The 22,749-nt window shown below is 40.1% G+C and overlaps 1 protein-coding gene across 1 annotated transcript; it reads left to right on the plus strand.

Moving 5' to 3' along the window:
• The first annotated feature begins 72 nt into the window (after nt 1–72).
• Nucleotides 73–20,757, plus strand: OC90 (otoconin 90). Its single transcript, XM_086893695.1, has 14 exons — nt 73–1,413; nt 5,061–5,126; nt 5,344–5,403; nt 5,641–5,815; nt 8,475–8,587; nt 10,000–10,128; nt 11,472–11,528; nt 14,229–14,279; nt 14,562–14,618; nt 16,398–16,634; nt 16,988–17,077; nt 18,662–18,836; nt 19,809–19,915; nt 20,358–20,757. Exons 1-14 carry the CDS (start codon nt 1,368–1,370, stop codon nt 20,666–20,668), a joined length of 1,674 nt encoding a protein of 557 aa, XP_086749821.1. The 5' UTR covers nt 73–1,367; the 3' UTR covers nt 20,669–20,757.
• The last annotated feature ends 1,992 nt before the right edge of the window (nt 20,758–22,749 follow it).

The following is a 22,749-nucleotide window of genomic DNA, read 5'->3' on the forward strand; positions in this document are numbered from 1 at the left end:
TTTTGTGAGTGATTAATAACAATGGGATGACTGTTATTTAATTACAGCCAGGAGTATTAGGGAAAGTTATTATATGGTGAAGGCACCTGCAGAGCAGAGTTCTCGGTATAGATCTTTTACATGGCTGGAGCCATATTGCCAGATACACTGTGGGATAATGGCTCTAAGGAATCTCATGGAAGAATTAATTAATAAATGTTGAAGGGGGTTTGATAAAGGAAGTGATCACATGGGTGAGGTCTATATCCAAGTGGGTATAAATAACTTAGTACTGCCTTTGCTGATGTTCATTTGTCTTCCATCCAGCTGCTTTGGGATAATATCCCTCAAGGTAAGTCTTTCTGGATATTCTTTATAATAAGGGAAGCAGGAGGAAACAATGTAGAATAAGCTATTTGTGACTGAGGAGTAATAGACAAAAATATAGGCAAGAGGTTTGGGAAAATAGACTATAAATGTTTAGGGATGTTAGATTTATAATCTCACTTCCTGATGACATATTACAAGATTTTTTAATAGAAATTAATTCCATATTTGAGTTCAGAAAATCAGATAATAATCAGTTGATACATATTTGAAAACTGATATATATATGTTCATTTATTTGGCTGTAAAAAGCTCAATGCCTGACTTACTTGGAAAATTGTTCTAAATTTAAAGTAATTTGTGACCATAGTTAAAAAGCAATCTATCATCTTCCATTTAATGAATACTAGTGCAACACATTTAGAAGAATTTTTCAACACATTTCCTACAGATCTCCAAATAAAATCATATTTCTTATTAGGAAAATTTATGATATATTAGATCAGTCTTAACACAGATTAAAATAAATGTTTAACTACAAATTCTTGTGATAAGAAACAAATACAATAGATTGCAGATAAACTGGAATCCATAGATGTAATATCAGAATAAATCTTCATTTACACAGTGTTTCACAATATCTTCATTTAAGCATAAGAATTGTTTGAACATTTTGTGAGATGAAAGAAGATGTGAAAACTGCTTGGAAAACAAAAGAAACTGGAAGTGCATGATTTTATTGCAACATGGCAGTTTCACAGAGTCTGTTGATTCAAAGCAATACCAAAATAAAGACTGTCAGTCAGACTTTTAGAGAACATTGGTAAAATAAGGATATATAAGGCTATACATTCCTGTGATATGTGCACTTACTATGATAAGGGTAAAAACTGAATTTTATCAAGTAGAAATATATCCAGGCTACAAAAGAATGATTTCCCAAGATGGTGTCTTCCCACTCCCAGACTGAAGAGATAACATTCTGTCTGATATTTTACTTAACTCACCAGGCACACCAGTCTGCTGTGTGACTTTTCCCTTGTTTTTGGATTAAACAAAAAATGATTGTAATTCTGCTGGTGTCTATGTCCATGGTGGTATACAGTGGTAAGTGGAAATATATTTTTATGATTATTTGACATTATGTCCAAATACTATTTTAAGTATGAGCATTTGGAAACAATCCCTTAGAAACACACCTTCTCTCTCCTCAAATTTTGATGTTCAACACCCAAATGCACCTGAAGATCTTTCTTTATGAAGTACTTATAAAATATTTCTCTCAGGACTTGTAGTGAAGCAACAAAACATGTTCTGGGGTTAAAAGTACAAATAAAAATATTGCAACTTCTTTTTGCTAGAATTTTTCATTATTTAAGTAATTAAAACTCCAAATTTATAAGTTTCATATAAAGAGATTCTACTCATTAAATTCATTTGTATAGTCTTAATTCTCCAAGCCATTCAGTGCATCCTGAAATGTAACTCATGTCCAGCTAAAGCTCCTCTTTTGAATTTTAGTATGAATAGGGTTTTTTTCTTCATATACTCATAACTTATTCTTCATAGTCTTTAGATTTTGTTGTCATGAGTGAATGAACTTCCCAGAGTGAGGGTTGGGCAAACATCTCAAATTTCTGCACTGTGTAGAAATGCCAGTAAGTGCAAGGGAAGAGAAGGACTCTTAGAAGGTCTATCACCATTTCTGGTCAATCCATGGGGATATTTCTAAAAGGAAAAGAAAAAACAGGGCCCCAGCATAAAAACATTCTGCACTGACCTTCATCAACTTCACCAGTTGTTTTTCTTCTGAGAAGGGAATTGCATTGCAGTTCAGAAAGGAAACAGGTCTAACATGAAACACATTAAAATGATGCAGCTGAACCTTAAGACTACTACTATATAGCAAGAAATCAGAGAAAATATTCACATTTCCCACTGCAGCAGCAGCAAATGCCAAAATACCTGTGCTATTTATTTATTTTAAAAAATAATAATTATATTGATGGTCCACTCAAAAATATCTGGACATTCATACATTTTTCTGACAAAATATTTGAAGAAAATTTCCCTCAAATGTTAAAAGGCTGTGCGACATTGTTTGTATTCTTTCCCCCTAGCTAAATATAATCAGAACATGAAGACTTAAAGAGTTACTACATTTAGGTTTGGGGAGGATCATTGATTTATATTTCTGTGGGATTTATTCTGCTGATTTCTTCTTTGAGACTGAAGCAAATATCTGTGCATGAAATAGCATCTTTGAGAAGAATTAATGTAATTTTCCTTGAATAAATCAAATCATTTGAGTTTGCTCCACCCTGACTTTTTCTGGCATAGTTGAGATTTTTACTTCCCAGGGTTATAATGCCATATATTAGGACATTTTAGTGAGCTATGGCTGAAAAAGACAACTGGAGGTGCAATGATGTTTTCAGATGGGCTTTTTTTAGGCAACGTTTCAGAAAAGTGTTGTTATGTAGGAAAATCACAGATACAGTCCAGAAAAAATTTTATATATAACTGAACATTAAAACAAATTCCATGGATAAAGCCCAAGAGCTGATGTATCATACAAGTCTCCTCAAAACTTTCTGAATCTTAACAGGTTTTAGACAGAGGTGAGACAAGTTGGAAACCCCAGGGTCTTCTGAGATTTAAAGGATTGATTTTTTGTAGTGAAATCTTTCACTGCCTCTACAAGGAATGACATAGGGCCAATAGTTCCAAACACATGATACCAAAAGAGAAAAAGAGAATTACTACAGAAAGTATTTTCTCCTTGTTCCTCCCTCCCCCAATTTAAAAAAGTAAGCAATCTTGTTAGCAAACATTGGTTCATTGATCTCGACTTGCTCTCTTTGTAATGAGCTTACTTTGTAATGAGAGGATTAGAAGAGCCAATGATTTACCAAACTGCTGAGCAGACATTCCTCTCCAGGGGAACTTCAAACATTTATGTGTTAATTGGGTGTACACAGCTCAGTCTGCTCAGAACTAACTGCAGGTGAAGGATAGTGGAGGAATCACTGTTTTCAGTGCCCCTGGAATATGCTTTTTGACAATTTTCTCCTCCGATGCATTTCAACTCTGTGGGATTTCCATGTTTTCCAAACATTTTGCTGTAAGGACCAAATGATTAATGGCTGTTCATCAACACTTAGTTTGAGCTGTGGTGTTATGCAGTGTGTCAAACCTTGCTCCAGTGGCACTTGACACAACCTGGTGATGTTTGTCATTGCAGAAGAAATGCAGGCTTTAAGCCAGAAAATAAGGGTTACTTTTTCCTTAACAAACATGTGTACAAATATAGCATTCAATGCTGGTTTTTTGCAAGGCAGGCCATTATTTTGCCTGAAGCTGAATTCCTCATGGCTATGAAACTTTCAACAGACTTATTCCAGTTCTGTAAAAAGGCCAGCCTTTATTGGGAGACTTTTTCTGGTTTGTGGAAAGCAATTTTCTCCCCTTAGTCCTGCTGCAGAGAAGGATGCTTTGGATGGATTACTGTTTATCTAAAAGCAAGAATTTCAGGAAAAAGAAAAACACAAGAGGAAGTACCTCTTCCTGACTCACTCAATCCTGTATCCATATTCTGCAACTGAACTTGAGAAAATAATTGCTGGGAGCATATATCTGTTACCATTAAAATCTTGTTCATATCACAAAAGGTGTGGACATCTGAGAAAGCACTTATATATGATCTTAAAAAAATTAAAAACAAAATTAAAAATTTCTTATTTTTTCCTAATCCTTTCCTTAACATATAGTTAAGCCTCCTATCTAAAAACCCCACTACTCTGCTTTACTCTTTTACATCTATATTTATTGCAGAAAAATGTAGCAGATGAGCAAGATGACTGTCAACCCTTTCCCAGAATTTTTATGGAGAAAAAGGACAGCTTTCCTAATACCAATTATTCTGAAACATAAATTATGCCATGAATTTAATACTGTGGGCTTTTTCAGTTTTAAATATCCAAGTTTCTTGAGACAGTAAATACCCTTTACTTACCAGGTTTTTTAAAAAAGCTAAGGTTAAATAAATCTGAAGAAATACACTGTCTTCTGAAATCATGCAGATGGAAAGAACAGGTTAAAAAATGGGAAGAGAGAACAAATATTAGATTTTACTCTAAGTTGGGACTTGGCCAACAGAAAAAAATGAAAGTGTTGAAAATATTCCAAATCTACCACATCATCTTCAAAACAAAGAAGAGATAATTAACTTAAAGTATAAAGTTATAGGGAGACAATGAGGCAAAAAGGCAATAGCCAAGATGGACCAGGAAAAACAAATCACTTCAAATAACCCTGCTTCACATTATAGCACAGGGTTACAGAGTATTTGGGACATAGGTGGGCCCAAACCTATATTATATAATTCTTCTGATTGTCCCAGTAAGGGCTACTGCTCAGATGAGAACAGGAAGACAAGGGTTAGCTCATCCTCAGCAGCAATACCTGTTTGACAGTGCCTGGGCTTTGAGCTGAAGTGGATGGAATTACCAGTCCACACCAGCACAATTCTGGGCTCCCCAGGGTGGGTGTGGAGCTGAGCAAGTACTTCATGTCTTTGATAAATCAGTTTACTGGTGTAGGAAAGAATTCAAAATGCCTGCAAGGTGTCATAATGAAATACATGCTGCTGTTTTATTGTGATCTTTTGGGGATTTGGATTTTGTTGGGTATTTTTTGTTTGGTTTTTTTTTACTTTTAAACCTTTTTCTTTTCAAATTTATTTGCTGAGGTAGGTGGCCAAGAACTGGAGCCTCCAGCATTCCTGCCAGATCTGCTTAACACACCTGAAAGAATCTTGAGTAAGAAAGGTTTAAGCTTTACTTTCTGCAATGTTGCATGGCACTGGGAATCCTTGTACTCCAGAAGCATCACAGGGAATTGTGAGCAAATAGCTAGGACCTCATCTCAAAATGGTTTAACAACTGAAGTGAGACCAGGGGAAGTCTGGGGACAGTTATTGTGGGTTTTTTTTTATTTTTAATTAAGCATGGTTTGTTTGTTTATTTTTGCATTTAGACAATGCCACACTCTTCAATGGAGTCTTTCAAAATGTGGAAAGCGTTGCATTATTTTTTGGTACGTACCTGTTCCAGTTGTACTTGATCACTGAATAGAAATCCTGTGGGGTTTGTTCTTTATATTTACTAAGATGAAATGGGGATTTTTGCATGTGCAGATCTCCCCAAAGACCACAGTATCACAACACTGCTGAGTGTCGAGCACTGCCCAGTGTCACTGCCCTGCAAACGTCACCCGTGTGTAACCCTGCCTCACCTCCACTTACCAGGTGTTCTATGGCTGTTCTCTTTCCAGACTGCCTGGGTTCTCACTTCACCTGGTTACAGTCCATCTTCACTAACTTTCCTGCCCTTCTCAACTTTGTGAACAAAATGAAGTGTGTTACTGGGTTTTGTCCCAGGGATTTTGAAGACTACGGTTGCTCTTGCCGGTTTGAGATGGAAGGGCTCCCCATGGATGAAGCTGATGAGTAAGTCATACCCATGAGAGGTCCTTTTCTGCCCTGACTGCCAATAAATACCCTCATGCTCTGATTATCCAAAGCATAACTCCTGCATAAATAATTTAAAAACAGTAATAAAAAGATAGATTTATTTAGGGCTAAGACCCATATCATCTGGCTCTAGTGAGAGAAAATGTAATCTCAGACCAGGACAATCAAATACTTGTTCAATTATATCAGCAGGAGATGTGAAAGGAAATTCAAAGAGAATCAAGATATATCCATGTCTGTGAAGAAAATGGGTTTTCCAACAATGTAATGTATTAATTCCCTGAGTGAAGACAGCAACGACTCAGAAAGGGCTAAGCCTATAGAGAGGTGGAAATTAATCCATCCACTCTGCAGCGTGGGATGGCTGGGAAAATGGAGATCTGACCCTGCTACTGGAAAAAAGCCATGGAGTTTCTCTGTGAAAGGTTTTCTGAACAATTGTGATGACATCCTGAAATGGGAGCTCGAGTCAGTTTAATGGATTGATACCCAAGAGCTGAGCACCTGGGCTTTTGCTTCACTCAGCTTCATTTTAATGCAGAGCAGCACAAACCCAGAAACTGCAGAAACATCCAACAGCAGGTTTGTCCTGAGAATCACCCACACAGCCAGTTTGTATTTACAAATTGTTTTGCAGCCCTGGGGTGAGGTTTCCTTATCAGCACAGAATTCCTACTGCCGTGTGCAGCAAACAGAGATTGATTATTGCTTTGCCACTGACAGAGATGTGCTTTTGGTTCAAGGGAGCCTCCAAACCAGTGGCTTGTGTGTCTTTCACAGAGACAGTTCCCAGAGTGTTGCAATTTTTTTCACTGATTTTATTTCTTAGAAACTAGTTTTGCAAACCTTGGGGCTTGTTTGTGCTATTTCTGTTCCACAGAAAAGGGCTCAGTGCCTCACAGCAGATTTTTAAGGCATTGGAAAGTACTAATGCCTTTAAGACCAACCTTTTCCCATTTTCCAGAGTAGCTCATTGTCATATCTAAATCAGGAGCCAAGTTTATCTCCACAGACCTTGTGAAAGAGAGGCAGGCTCAGAAGACAAATCATATCTTACAATATCCTGCTTGCAAAGGGAAAGTAAGCAAATTTTTGGATTAACTGTTGCAGCAAATGTTGATGCAATTATGAATCTCTAAACAAACCAGAGAGGTTTTTTTTGTTAGATTTCTTATGCAGTTAGAGGAGCTTTTAGATGCTAACATCTCACTAGACCTGAGGTAGAGTCAGGAGAGTGTTGAGACATCACCAGTTATGTGTTGGAAACCCTGTTCCTGATGGAGCTCACAGATTTCTGCCTCATCTGTGGAACAAGGCACTGTAGAATTTGTGGTGCAGAGGAGCCATCAGGCCTTTCTGCTGAATGCTATTTGCACTCAAGTTTTTTAGATACATTCCTTGCACTCCTTCTCTGGTAGTGAAGACAAATGAAATATTGTGATCATTATTTATTAATACAGTCAGTGATTCAATGAGAAATTATTTCTAAATATAGGAGATGAAAAAGTGCATGTGTAGCCTAGATGGGCCCTCTAGACTGGAGCCTGGCAAGGAGCAGCTGCCAGCCTTCCTGGCAGCAGATACTGGGTTTGGATGTTCATGTTGTCCTTGCCTTCAGCATTGCCCAGGCTAATTACAACTCCATAAGTGTTTTGAGTCCATTTCTTTGAAATGAGGGTATTTCAATCTGAATCTAACAGCAATACCCTTTAATATATGTAACAACTTTACCTGGGAAAATAATGACTCTTTTACTGGTGTTTCATTTAAAGCTGATGTCAGTGCACAGAGATGTTGTGTAGATGATTTATGTGTACAAAGAGCTGAAGAGAGGAGAGGAATGAAGAAGAGCTTGTTGGTTTAATTGACTTTTTATTTCTATTCAAAACTTAAGTGGCCCTGTAAGCTATTTGAGATTGGCAGGACAGCAGGGGTGCAGGAAAACACAAGGTTTCTGACTGTGTTGTATAGTGGCAGGAGAAAACTGGTTTATTCTAGTGAGAGAAAAATCTTTCATGGCCCTTTCCCATGGCTAAATGGTGCATTTCAATTGTGATTCTTACATACAAGTAATAAGTAATAAGTAATAATTGTACATACAAGTACAAGAAATAGATGAGAAAACTGTATGCATTTATACAGTCCCCACAGACCCAGGAATTCACACTGCAGAGCCATTAACCCTCCATGAGTGCCAGGTCCAGTGAGTGTAGTTCTCCAAATCTGCAGTGAGAAAGGCTGGGACAGGACTAGATCCAAGCTGACTTGTGGGGCTTTGCTTGTCAGTGAGCTGACAGTGCTGAGGGGAAGTATTTGTGCACTGGTAGTGGATTTTTTTATTTAAAATGCCTGTAAAGTCCTTTCAGGGGTACCACAGCAGGACACAAATGTTTGGTCACCCACAGCAGGCAGACCTGGTCCCAGCACTCAGCTTTGCATGCACCCATGGTTATCCCAGCACTCTGACCCTGGGAAAGGCAGCACTCGGCCTTTCTTTTGTCTGGGGATCACACATGGACCCCCTTTTCTCCTTTGGCATCTCTTGTGGTTCTGCAGAAGAGCCACATGTCATCACTGCAGTCTGACCATGAACTGAAATGAAATGGTTTGACCTCTCTGTTCCTTCCTTTTAAAGATGCTGTTTTCAGCACCGCAAATGCTACGAGGAAGCGCTGGAGATGGAGTGCACATGGGACCCATCCAAGATTTCTGCAGATTTCAGCTGCTCCACTAAAAACCTGACCTGTGGTGAGATTGACCTGTCAAAAAAGCTTAAATCTGGAGCCTTACTGCAACCAGAAGTTCATTTTGGTCTACCTACCAAAAGTCATAGGCAAATTAATCAGAAACCACCTTCACTTCCCAGGGTTCCTCCAACAGGCAGCCTCTTCCTGGGGTTTCCCTTACTTTGCAGGACCACTGAACATTGCTTGAGATGTCTCCACACATCAGAAATGCAGCAGATGCTGAGGAGAGACCTGAAAAACAATCTCCTTCTGAGGCATCAAGGCCTGATTTTTCTGCAATTTGAGGGATCAGATTCTTTGTTCAGAGGGTCACACACACTCCTCAGCTACAGCTGAGGCAGAGAACGTGTGTTGTAACAGGAACTATTCTGTGCAATGCTGGTACAGACCTGACAGGAATGCAGTGGGGTTCTTTAATGCCTAATAACATGTAATATAATTTTTCATCAAGTATTGGCTCTCAGAAAAGACTGTATGTAAAGAACATGGTTTGAGGATACCAGCAAAGAAGAGCATAATTCCCAGACTAATACCCTTACATCCTATTTATGCAACAATCTGACCCAAGTTCCATTTCTTGTTTCAAATTAAAACCATTTTTGATATTTAGGCCAATCTCTAATAGTCCAAGTGCATTTAAACATTAACAATGTTTTTTAAGCTCTTTTTGTATTGTCTCCATCACAAATACAAAATAGAAGTGTGACAGCTATGAAAAGTCAATGTTTTTAAACTCTGACAAGTTTAAGAGGGAAATATAGTATTGAAAGAAGAAATTAAGAAGAGGGAAAATAGTATTTCCTGGGAAACTGTTTCATATCCTTTATGTTAGGAAGAAATTTTTAACTTTGAGGGTGGTGAAGCACTGGCACAGGTTTCCCAGAGAACTTGTAGATGTCTTGTCCCTGGAAGTGTTCAAGGCCAAGCTGGATGGGCCTTTGATCAACCTGTTCTAGTGGAAGGTGTCCCTGCCCATGGCAGGGGGTGGAATGACATGAGGTTTAACACACCTTTGAATCCAAGCTGTTCTAGGGTTCTCTGATTCTTTAAAAGGAGCAAATCACACCTCACATGAAAGGCTTTGATTGTGGACTGTGACTTCTTAGAGTTAGTAGGAATATTTAATGAAGTCTGTGAAAAGTTAAATCAGTATCATCTGGATTAAGTTTTCCATGGAAAAACTAGAGCATTGCTCTGTAGTCCTCAATACTCTGCAGACACAAGAAATGAGGCAATAACTTATTGACAGCCATGCCAGGCTGCACCAACTGGTGTTTAAAACAAGAGCTGGACTATGAAACTTAACCATGTTTTGTATGGGAAATACAGACACAAACCTTAAAGGGAGGAAAAAGCAGAAGGTGGAAAAGGTTTTTCAATAGCGCCTTGTCTGGATTTTTGTTTTATTTCCAGAGTCTGTGGATCCCTGTGAACAGTTCCTCTGCACCTGTGACAAAGATGCCATTGAATGCTTTGTGAATGCAGAGATTAACTCCTCCTTGAATGGGCTGGATGCCTCTTCCTGCCCATCTCCAGTTACAGGTAATAAATAATAGGGATCTGATCGACTGCCCCCTCCTGCTAGATTTCCTGCTGGCATCAAATGTAAGCCAAGAATGAAGCGGGAGCTGGGTGCCTTCCTGACACAAATCTGGTCTGTGTTTCACGTGTCCTGTACATTTATTGCTATTTGGGTGAAACCAGGGGAGAAGGTGGTGGCAGACTGGTATCCTGGAGCAGGGCCAGGAGAGGCTTCTGAGATGGGGAAGGGGAAGGGGGCTGGAGCCCATGAGGAAAGAGGAGAAGGCTTGGGGGAGATCTTTTTGCTGTTCTCAGTTCTGAGTGGGCTGTGGAGAGAAGATGGAACAAGACACTTCCTGGAGGTGCACAGGGACAGGACAAGAGGCAAGGAACACAACTGCAACAGGGAAATTCCAGTTAGATGTGAAGAATTTTTTTTCTTCAAGGAGCGTCTGCCACCTGAAATGAATGAATGATACTTGTGAGGTCACTAGCAGGAAATGCTGAAAATATTGTTAACCCAAATCTTCCATTAAACCATTCAAAAACTGACTGGAAAAGCAAAAAGAGGCTTACTCTGTTCAGTTACTTGGTTTCTATTCTGTAAAGAAAAAATGCCTGCTAAGGATGGAGGGGATGTTTATTCCCATGGTCCCACACTGACCTGTGCTCTGCAGCTGAAATTACAGCCTCACAAGACCAAATTCCTGCCCCGTGGGAGCAGGCCTGGATTAAAAACTTCATTCATATGGATTGCAATCAGAGCATGGCAGAGACAGGATCTCTGGGCTCCCAAGCTGAGGGAGATGTGAAAAAGCAGCATTAGCTTTTCTAACACTTTGGCTCACAGTCACATCCTCCAGTGCTAAGGACAGACAGACACACACCTGTATCACAGCCTGGATGTGTGCATACCCTCCTGAATGCATCAAGAGAGAAGAAAATGCCCCAGGAAGGTTTGCATCAAAGCCAGGTAGTTGGTTTTTTTAAAGATGGTAATCTTTAATCACTGAGATCAGATGGCCATAATATACATTATGGTAAACCCAACACACTAAAAATAAAAGGGGAAATTGTTTGGTGCTAACAGGAAAATCATGTTGATTTTATCACTGCTGATAAAGACAGATTCAATTTTAGTTCACTAGATGCCTCTTCTAATTTTAGGTGCCTGGTTAGATTTCAGTAGAATTTAGTATCAGCAAGGTGTAAATACCAAAGCAATATTTTAATGCTGCTACTGTAATTATAATAATATTTAGAAATAAGTTCCCTTCTGATGACTCTTATCATATTATGCCATGATGCAGTCTAAGGAGCACACTAAGCCATGAGTTTCTGGAGTAATTTTTTTTTTTTTGCAGAGGTGGTTCACCAAGGGACTGATGAAACACGGGTTGTGACTGCATCTGTGGAAGAAGGTTTGCATCTTAGAGAGAAAAAAGCCCTGCTTTCAGCTTCCAAAAGCTGAGAGAATACAAGATGTTTGCTTCCTTTCTTCTCTTTTAAAAGGACTGATGTAAAAGTAGATGTAGTGTTTTGGTGATGGATTCAAGACTGAATGGGAAGGTGCAATTTATCAATTTGTGCATCTAATGTGTTTAATCAGTGTTTACAGTAAGTTTGCCAAGGGCTGAGAATAATCAGTGCAACAAAACCCCTGTTTTCATCAAAACAGCCTTTTTTTCCTGGGAACACAGGTTGGAGCAGGTGAGCTGCTTGGCAGAGATGCCCTCTGTGCCAACCACTGGACCCACAGACAATTGCATATTTCTTGTCTTTAAAAGATACTGAATTAATTAAGATCAAGCAGCAGCACGAGGAAATGCTGAGCATGGTCTGTGCCAATGAGCCACCACTTTGGTGGTTTATTTACGTGTCATGAAGAGATCCAGGCTGAAACCTCCTCACCCTGGAGTCTCCTTGGTGAGTCTCTAAACCACAAGACCCAGAAGCTCTCATGACAGTCTTTTGCTACAATAAATGTCTGTTTTATGAGGAGTGGATACTCACAAAACCTCACTCCTGCAGTGTGAGAATCTGTTCTGCTCCTGCCTGTGTGGTGATCACTGCAACACGAGAGGCCAGGGACAGAGCACCCAAAGCCCTTCGTGGCTCTGGGAGGGGACACCTTGCAAGAGAGGGCCAAGATATGAAGTAGAGACGAAGACCAGTCTTGGACAACAGCCCCAGTTTAGCTGCTGCACTCTTGTTTTGTGGCTCCATCACAAGAAAAGCCACACAATGCTCTTAAGAAAGGAGTGGCATCAGAGCTTTTTGGAAAATGGACTGAGAGTGGTGGTCCACAGTTGCCTCAAGAGGAGCCAGTGTGTGCCCAGGTGGCCCAGAAGGCCAATGGCACTTGGCCTGTGCCAGCAATAGTTTGACCAACAGGACCAGGGCAGTGATCACCCCTCAGCATCGTGAGGCTGCACTTTGAGTGCTGTGCTCAGCTCTAGGTCCCTCACTTTAATAAAGGACATTGAGGTGCTGGAGTGTGTCCAGAGAAGGGCAGCAAGTCTCATGAGAGGACTAGAGAACATTTCTTACCAGGAGTGGCTGAGGCAGATGGGTTTGTTTGGTCTTGAGAAGAGCAGGCTCAGGGGGACCTCACTGCTCTCTGCAGCCACCTGACAGGAGGTGTAGTGAGGTGGGGGTCGGTCTTCTTTACCATACCTGCAGGGAAACAATCAGAGGAAATGGCCTTAAGAGGAGACAGGGGAGATTCAGATTAGATATTGGTAAGAATTTTTTCACTGTTCAGGTGCTGAGACATTGGAATGGGCTGCCCAGGGAGGTGGTCACCAGCCCTGGAGGTGTTTAAGAGGTGCTGGGTGATGTGTTTAATGGTTTAGGGGTTACAGGGGCAGTGCTGGGCTGATGGTTGGACTGGGTGATCTGAAGGTCTCTTCCTGTCTTGAGGATTCTGTGACTCTGTTCATGGACCCGATATCTGCCAAGCACACAAGCACCATGCACTGGATGTGTGCAGCCAGGCCATGGCTTAACCCAGAAAATCACAGGGTTGTGTTGGAAGGGGCCTTAAAGATCATCTCATTCCAAACCCACTGCTGTGGGCAGGGACACTCCACTAGACCAGCTTGCATGGGAGACGTGGAGAGCTGGGTTTTTTTGGATAACCTAAGAACCTGATTTCAAGCTTTAGTGTGCTCCTCTGTGTGTGCCATTGCCCTAAGTGTGAATCTGGAAAAATGAAAACCACATGGATTTTTTTTTTTTTTAAAAAAAACAATGTTTCTGATACTTAAAGGTTTGTGGGTTTATTTGTTTTTATTTTTTTCTAAATAGCAGCACATGCATAAGTATAGGTACCTGAAAAGGCTTTATGCTGAATATAAGTATTGCCTGTTTCTTCTCTCCTGTATTATCAAAGTAGTTTTTTACCATATTTTTCATTCTCGCCTAGCAGCAGCTCCAGTGTTGGTTCATGTTTTTCTATCTGCTTCTGGGACACTTTGTGATAGAAAACAGAACTCCTGAAACAATGACAGCACCTGTATTTGCACTCTTTTACTTCCTGAAAAAACTGCTCCTGCTCCCTAATGAGGCACAGTCCATCACAAGGCTCCAAGTATCACCAAGGAATAAAAACCTGTATCAGGAATTTTAGAAAGCTGAAAACAGCACAGATAACATTTCTAATCAGTCTTTGAAGGAAACATTTGGAGAACCACTTACTATTTAACCAGTTGTCTCCCTTTTCAAGCCCAAAGAAGCTTCAACATTGACAACTGTGGAAAATGCATTAAACCAAAGCTACATATCACTGCAAAACTCATTCAAGGCAAAGGAGTTCTTCACATGACAACGTCCTAACACAGAAAATAATGTGGAGATTGTTTTTTAGATCATTTGATAGCTATGTTTATAATTTATCAAAAGGCAACTGACAAATGAAAATCATTTTATCAGGTAAAGAAATAAATTAGAGGTTAGGGAGCTATTTGGACTTATGGGTGCCCATCCATACCTGACTTTTAGTTCAAGCCATGATACGTCTGGATCTTTTTGTTTTCAGTAAAAACTCTTCTCAGCAACCTGACTGATCATAACTGTGCTGGCAATGTGTTTCCTGAGTTTATATTTTTTATTTTCAACAGTGGTTTCTTTTGAGCCTCATGACAGAGTCTTGGCAACTTCTAAAGCCACAGGTAAGAGTCATTAAACTTTTGTTTACCAGTTTGGCACTCTTGACTCCAGGTGAAGATGGATTTTCATTTATGAAGCTCTGTGGTGTCACAAAAATCTTCAGCACAGGATTTCTGGATATTTCTTCTGACTTGCACATCCTTTAGCAGAACACTTCTCCTAATTGCCACCTTTATAAATCCAGGATGTTTGGTTAAGCTTTATAATGCTTTAAGTCATTTCAGAAATGCATGGCAGAAATTCAGCTGGCAGGTCACCAGCACAATGCCTCTGTTTTTGTACAGTTACCTCAAGGAACCACAGAGGCACAGCTCCTGCTCCCCCCATCCTCTCGATTAAAGGTCAGTGACTGTTATCCTCTTTCTTTGACTGACACAGCAATTCTTCATCTAAAAACATCACAGATAGAAATCTGTGCATGGCAGCAACAGGGCTGCTGGACAATCAAATTTAGATCAGGGGCAGGTAGCAGATACACAAACAATAAAACCTGGCTGAGAAGCATTAGCTGTTCCTTGCCTCCAGCCACTCATTTGCCCTCCTCATCCAAGTATTTCTGAAAGCCTCTTCACATGAGGTTTTATGATATCATGGCTGTTTCTGTAAATTACAGTCACAGCATCTGCTTCCAGAAGTGTTCATTTTGATTTTGCCTCCTCCTTTATTATAGATAATTTCAGGTAACTCTCTCTCAGTCTAAAAGCTGTTCCAGCTTTCCCAGGTGTCTGTGCTTTGGGCACAGCCTCACCAGTGGGTGCAGCTGAAAATGGAGCACCTTGGTAGATCAGGAAGCTTCCTGTGCTCCCTTTTGTGTAGAAGGGATTATCCAGGCAGACTGAAATCCACCAGAAAAATGTCAGAGAAAACTGCATATGGAGAGTAGAAAGCAGTCATTTTTTACTAATTACACTGTCTGAACAATAGCTCTGCCTCCCACCCCAATGAACTCGGCATTGCTGTACTAAGAACTGGTCAAAATCACTAAATTCTCTCCTACATTAACTTGAATGTATCAGAAAAATCAGTGTATTGTGCTGCAGGTCTGCATGGCTCCCAAGACATTATTTGTGATATCTATTCTTAGCCTAGTGTAGAATTTCCCAAACTCTGGTTTAGTTTTCTACATCCAGCAGAAATCACTTTCATGTCAACATTCCACTGCCAAACAAAGTGGCATAAAACGTGCACCTTAATAAAACCAGTGTGTGACTATTGATCCCTTTCTGCCACCTTTCATGGGCTTTGCTGTGTTCTTAGCAGTACTTTTATTTCTTTTAAACTATTCTCTTATCCTGTGACAGGTTATTTTCAATACATACTAAAACCAGAACATCAGAGGGACAAGTTTAATGAATTTGAGTTTAGACTAATTAAGAAATTCAGCCAAAGAATTCAAAAGGGAAGCTTTAAAAATATGAAAATATATTCCCATTACAATTTTCAAAGTATTTATTTTGTGAAATGCCACATTGTTCACATTGAAATTTAGAAAAAATGAAACAATTTGATAAGTGTTTTCATTTACAAATTAGTTTATATGAAAAAAGGTTTAGAAAAGAAGAAAAAATATTTTAAGTATTTCCAAATTCACCAAAACATTTCTGATCAACAATAGAGTGTCAGATAATCTAAAAACAAATACCAATTTAATTTTTAGAATAAAGAAACCCCTGAAAATAATTATTTGTTGACTTATATTCCCCTCAATATTTCCTTATGGTTACAACCAAGTAAACCCTTCAGTCACCCAGCTCTGCATCAGTCAAATAATTTCCTCCTTTCACTGATGTTACTCTCAGTTTTAGAAACTTCAGGTGAACAGACACTTTTTAAATCAATTTATCCAGCAAATGACATCTCACCTGTACTTCATCTCTCAGTACAGCTGATTTAGCAGCAAACATGATTTTCAGCACCTGGCATAGCTCTTTGTCTCAGTACATAGAGAATTAAAAAAAAAAACCCCAATCAGCAGTTAAACTGATCATAGTTAACCACAGCCCTTTCTTCTGAAAGACAAGAGGTGTGAATAAATGACCAGTGTGGATTCTCTGCTTTTCTAATTTTCCTCTTAGATATTCCTTCTCTATGACCAACAATTCACACTCATTCTGCCTGAGGATATTGCTCTCACCAGCTATCTAAAATTAAAATCTTGCTGTTTATTTTCTATTTCTTCTTCTGCTTTCTTTTTTCTGTTTATTCAGAAGAAGATGGATTTATGGAGTCTTTGGTCTCAGTGGAAGAGATAACCACATCCCCAGCCTCATTCCCAGGAGACAGTAACTCAATGCAAGTCAAAATTGTTCCCACCAGCAAGAGTCCTGCAGGCACACCTGCAAGGACAAAAGGAAAAGGCAAGTGAAAAATGAATTACATATTTTCTAATTTAGAGGACTCCCCTATTCCTGTTCACAGCTATCTGAGCAGTCAGCATTTTTCATGGATATGTGGAATGAAACTAATTGGTTATTTAAATTTGGAGGCTACATAAAATAGAGGATGTGTAACACTGACTAGAAAGGGCAGCTCACTGACACCTGACCAGGAAAGCTGAACTAACCATTAATAAACAACCTCCCACTAAGAATTAACAAATTTTAGAAGACTGCAGTTGATAATAGTTTAGAATATTCACTTTTGGACACACTCCTGAAGGAAGAGTTCATTCTAACTTCACAAGTCTAATCTGTGCCTTTGTCTTCTCTAGAAACAAGCTCTGCAAGGGGTGGCCTGAGCACAGCTGCCTCTGGAATAGCTCTGGACCTTGGACTGTCTGAGAGAGGACCTGAAGGAAAAGGTAAATAAAGTGTTTTTTTCCCCATTACATCTGATGAAATATTCAGCAACTTCTGTATTAAAAGCAGGTATGCATTACATATAAAGATTATAATTATTTTAAATCAGTTAGATAAGCACACATGTATTGGTATTTAGAAGAACAGGAGGTGGAGACATCTGCAAAGCTTCCATCACTCTTCTGCCAATATGCTGTCAGAAACACTTATAAAAACTACTTCTTATTAGCTTGTAAGTACATTTTTCATATAGTGCAATATCTATAATGAGCTCAGGAACTGTTTCTCCCTGCTTTTGTTTGTTTTAAGTAATTTAATCACAATTTTAAGTTACTTTGTTTTATAAGCAGCAGCAGCAATAATAGGAACTTTCCTGCTTTTCATTCTGAACTTTTGCCACAGTCTTGCCAGTCAGACTTTTTCTCACCATTTCTGATTCTGTTCCAATTCCTGCTCAGAGATCCCAGTGATCCTAAGAGCTTTCAGACCTGTCACAGCTATAAGTTCACACTCAGGACTGTCCCATCCGTCTTTTTAGGCTTTCCAATGGGGAGAAGTAACCCTGGAACAGGAAAAGAGCAGAAGAATCTACCCCACCTTTCACCAAACTGGAAAATTTGATTTTAAAATACCAGCTTTTAGAGAGCAGAGATCAATTCCCTGAACCTGTGGTTTATTCTGTGAATTAACATGGATGAGTCAAGACCCAAGAAGGCACATGGGCAGAATTTCCTGTTGGAGACAGTAACTCAGGATTGACTCTGACAGGAGCAGGGAAACAGTCCAGAGCTGCAGAGGGGAAGATGGAATCACTCATGGGAGAAAGGAGGATGCAAAGGGAACAGAAGCCCTCCCTTCCTCCTCCCCTCCCTCCTTCTCCTTCCATTCAGCCCCTTCCATCCTTTCCCCAGCAAAGTCCCAGATGTCTTTTTCCTGATGTGGAACCCTGTGTTCTTTCAAATCTTATTAAAAATTCTCACAGTATCAGGTCTTCCCAAGTAGAGGGAGGCACAGAGACATTAGGGTTGGGATTTGGTGATGCCAAAACCTCAGCAGTAAAATAGCCATTACAACAGATCACTCCTGCATTTGGTCTTGGGGCACCTCAGCTGAAATTTGACTGTTTCAAATGAGAAAAAAAAAAAAAAAAAAAAAAAAAAATTCCTTCAGCAAAACATGGTCATTGCCCAGCTATCACTGGAAGAACAAGAGGTTAGAACTGTATTTTCTGAATTACCAAGACAGAAACCACTGAATACTCAGCTGAGTTTGAATATTCCAAAAGAAAAATTTACTTATGAAAGATTACAAAGGACTGCTAAGTGTTCTCATTTCAGTCCAGTTTGACTTGTATGCTCTATCTTCATAGGGATCTCTCTCCCCTTTAAATATTGCCTTGCCCTTTTGCTGTCTTCCTCAGTCAGCAGTATTCTAAGAGCCATAATTCATGGACTGAAGCAATAATTTAGAGATGGTAAAATGTTGTCCTTCAAAGTTTCTGATAGCTCTGGAAACACTTCTGTCTTCACAAGAGAGCCCTCAACCAGTCAGAACATGATGTGTCAAATAACAACTTTGCTTTGCAGTGTGTGAGCGATTGACCTTTCTGCAAGAGAGAGGACGTGGAAGAGTGAAGAGGGAGCTGCCCCAGCTTGGAGAAATGCTGTTCTGTTTAACTGAGAGATGCCCAGAGGAATTTGAGTCTTATGGCTGCTACTGTGGCCAAGAGGGAAGAGGTGATCCCACCGATGCACTGGACAGGTGTGGGCTCCTCTGTGTGTGCCATTAACTGTGAGAGCTATTGTGGTGCCCAGGGATCAAGGAAGATCAGTACATCATTTTTTGGGCATTGGATAGCTATGTAGCAGTAGTCAAGTCACAGTTTGGGGAAAAAAAATCCACTTAAATAAATAAAACACTAAATAGTCTAATGTGACTAAACCACTTTCTATTGTTGCATCAATATTTTGGAGAGGATTTAATTAAAGTAAGAAAGGAGAACAACAGGAGGTAAGCAGAGCAGAAGGAGTTAATCAAATGGATAGGGGTCACAGTAAAACTTGGTTAAGAGGTGGCTTGGAAGGTGACTTATGAAGAGAAGAACTGATATCCACCCAGGTCCCACTGTCCTTCAGAAGGGAGCAGAGCTGGAGCAAAGTTCTGTCAGAGCTGTGGCCAAGAGCCAGCATGGCTGACGATAAGGGGCAATGCAGGGAATTCCACAAATAGGAATACAATTCTGGGGGCATTGTATTTACAGCTAAAAATCTCTTCCTTTGTGGAAGTTCATAACAGCTGGGGCACATCAGGTCTAAGCAGAGCACGCACTCCTTTTCCTGCACTCACACACAAACAAGACAGCCCACACAGGAAAAAGATGATGGCAAGATCTGGGTATCATGATGCAGTTTTCAGATTTCCAGCCAAGATTTGAACACTGGAAGACACTTCTCATGGCAGATTAGGTCACGGTTACAATTGTAATTACGTGTCTTAAAACACACTCCTGTTAAACACATGACACGAAAGTAATCAGGAAAGTAGGAACAAGTATAGGAAGAAAGTAGGAACAGCTAGGGTTGTTTTCTGTTCTTCATAGAAAAAAATTCCAGGGTATGAAAACTAAAATTTTTAGTTTTAATGGGCATTGAAAATAAAGAGACAAATAATTGTGAGCATTCTGGGGTTCAGGAAAATTAAGTATTTTCCATTTACTTCTACTGTTTATTTTAGTTGCTGCTTCTCTCATCACTGCTGTATGGAGCAAGTTAAGAAACTTGGATGTCATGCAGAAAGAAATCTGAGATCTGAAGTTGTATGTTTGGATCATACTCCAAAATGTAAGCTTGTGTGAGAGGAAATGACAGTGTATCAACATGATAGACTGAATGACACTATGACAGAGCTGCTAGAGATGAGTACAGAGACAGAAATATTTACTATAAACTTGAACTTTTTCCCTAGTTGAGAAAAAGGTTATTACACTGCTGTGCATATGACCAGGGCAGGCTGAGAAAATTTCATTCAGACATTTTATAATTGCAGACAGAAGTCAGGTATTTGTGTATTTACATTCACGAATTCAACTAAAGCCAATAGAAATTTCCACTGCCCAGCACCTTGGTGTCAGGCTTTTGTTTAGGTAATTAATGGTGACTTTGGAGACTAAAATTCACGGCAGATTTGAAAATTTTATTTTCAAAAGCCCATCTGCCCATGGCAAATTATACATGAAGTAAGTTTAACAGCTTTCAAACATTAATTGTGAAACTTCCCTTTCAGGCGTTGGATGGAGCAGGTGTGAGAAGCTCCTCTGTGCCTGTGACCAGGCTGCAGCCGAGTGCATGGCTTCTGCCTTCTTCAACGAGAGCCTGAAGCTTCCCCACAGGCACGAGTGCCAGGAGGAGAAGGCCTCCTGCCCAGGGGACCCTGCTGAAAGGCCTCCAGCAGGCACAGAACCAGGCACAGGGGGTTCCAGCTCCGAGGAGAGCAGTGAGGAGGAAGGAGCCCTGCGGAGCGGATTCCCAAGAGCCAAGAGAGGGACACGGCCTCGCACTGGGAACTCCAGCACTGTGGGACACCAGGGCAGATAGCCACCCACCTCCACGGGCTTGGGAAGGGGCTTGACAGCAGCCAGCCTCTGAGCACCTGCCTCCTTATCCTCTACACGCTGCCTCACGCTCTCCAGCACACAAATGATGTAATCATAGACTAGGACTAGGTGTTAGGCTGTATTAACTCCTTACTCTAGCAAGCTCAGCAATACGGACCATCTATCTAGGTCAGATATTACCTTAAATAATTATTTGACAGTGTTCTATATAATTTCACTTGATTTTTTATGTAAAAACTGTTATGGTCAGACTGACTTTTGTTAACTGTGCACTTGCTTCAGACTGGATCTTGCTGATGGTGGCCAAGTACTCCAGATTTTTAATTAAACCAACCTGCAACTACTCCAACTCCTTTTGCAGACATTCTTCCTTTACTGAGCTTAGCAGGAAACACCCAGAAGCAAAGCTCAAGCAATTACATGAAAATGAGTTCCTTTTTTAATTCCTGTCTATAGCTGTGTGTGAGTCCCTTCTGAAGGCAACAGAAGGTCCAAAATGCTAGACAGACCCTTCTCCTAGGGAAGCCTCTTCCCTCCCTGGGGCCCAAGTTAAGGACATAAGCAGGAAATTTCCCAGCCTGGTACAGCCTTTGGACGGCTACAACTTTTATTGCTCTTCCATGTTGGGGGTGATGAAATCACAATGTTCAGTCCAAGGGTGATCAAAAGAGACTTCAGCACCTTGGAATGGCTGATCAGGAAATGTGGAGCACAGGTCATTTTAACCCCCATCCCTGCAGGGTCAGACCCAGTCTATCAATAGCTGGCTCCATGGCTGGGGTCACAGCCAGAATTTGGGTTTTTTTGGTAATGAGATGATTAGCACAACTCCAGACATGTTTGTGTCAGATGGGATTCACATTTCTCACCTGGACAAGAGTGTCTTTGCTCATGGGCTGTCAGGGCTGATTGACAGGCTTTAAAATAAACTGGAAGGGAGAGAGGTGTAATATCAGGCCATGACAAACTTCTAAAGATCCCTTCCAACTCAACACATTCTATGATTCTGTAACTCAGCAACACTTCCTAGAACAAAAAAAATGTTGCTACAAACTTCCCAGTGGTTCAGCTGTTCTGAAAGATCTGGATTTCTTCTCCATTATCTTGGAGATCTACATCTACGGGGCTGAACTTTCACCAAAGTGTTCCTACAAACCAATGACTGTATCCTCATGCTGGGTGCAGAGATGTTGCCTGTACTCTTCCAGATCCTGCAGCAGTTCATTAAACCCCAGCATCTGATCCTGTGTGAACTGAACAGTGTGAGAACAGCAGGTGAAAATTCCTGTGAATGTTCTTAGATGAGCAGCTTATATTTTATATAAAATTCTGGCTGGTGATATGCCCCCTTCAGTATTTTTCCTACATTAAAAGTGCAAAGGATTACTACAGTGCAAAAACCCCCCAAACAAACAAAACCCTAAACAAACAAACAAAATCACACACTACCATCCCACACACCCTCCCCACCCCCCACAAAGTGCAAATAAACAAGTAAAAGACTTGTTTAAACAAACTCCCAAAATAAACCTCAAAGGTATTTAGTAACATGAATTCCTCTGGATCCCAGAGGCTACACCATCAGCACTAGTGAAAAAAACAACAGAACAAAACCACTTTCTTTAAGAGAAGGCAGAGAGGTCAGATAAGTGATCTGAGAAATTCTATTTGCAGCCAAGATTTTAATTAAGTCCCCCTTTATGCTGTACAGAAAAAGGACATCTCAGTACTGAAACAAAATGCTAAAACTGCAAAATGTCCATTTTTGTCCTATGCTGAGGATGATATCTGCATTACACAGCAACTTTTATCAACTTTTATTATAGGGATGAAAAATTATTTTACATTTCACGCAGAATTTATAAATAAATACTGCAATGAGAAAGTGAGACAAATAATGAGGTGAAATGTGGAAAACTGGCTGATAAACAGGTAAATGAATTGCACTGCAGAGTAACAATAACATCAGTTCATCTCTTTGACAAGAGTGGTGCTGCTGTTTTGAACACTGCACCTTAAAATAAACTCCCATTCCTCTCTGCTAATTATTACTACTTTCAT

Source organism: Cyanistes caeruleus, chromosome 1 (genome assembly GCF_971803275.1).
Source record: "Cyanistes caeruleus chromosome 1, bCyaCae1.hap1.1, whole genome shotgun sequence".
Lineage (NCBI taxonomy): Eukaryota > Metazoa > Chordata > Aves > Passeriformes > Paridae > Cyanistes > Cyanistes caeruleus.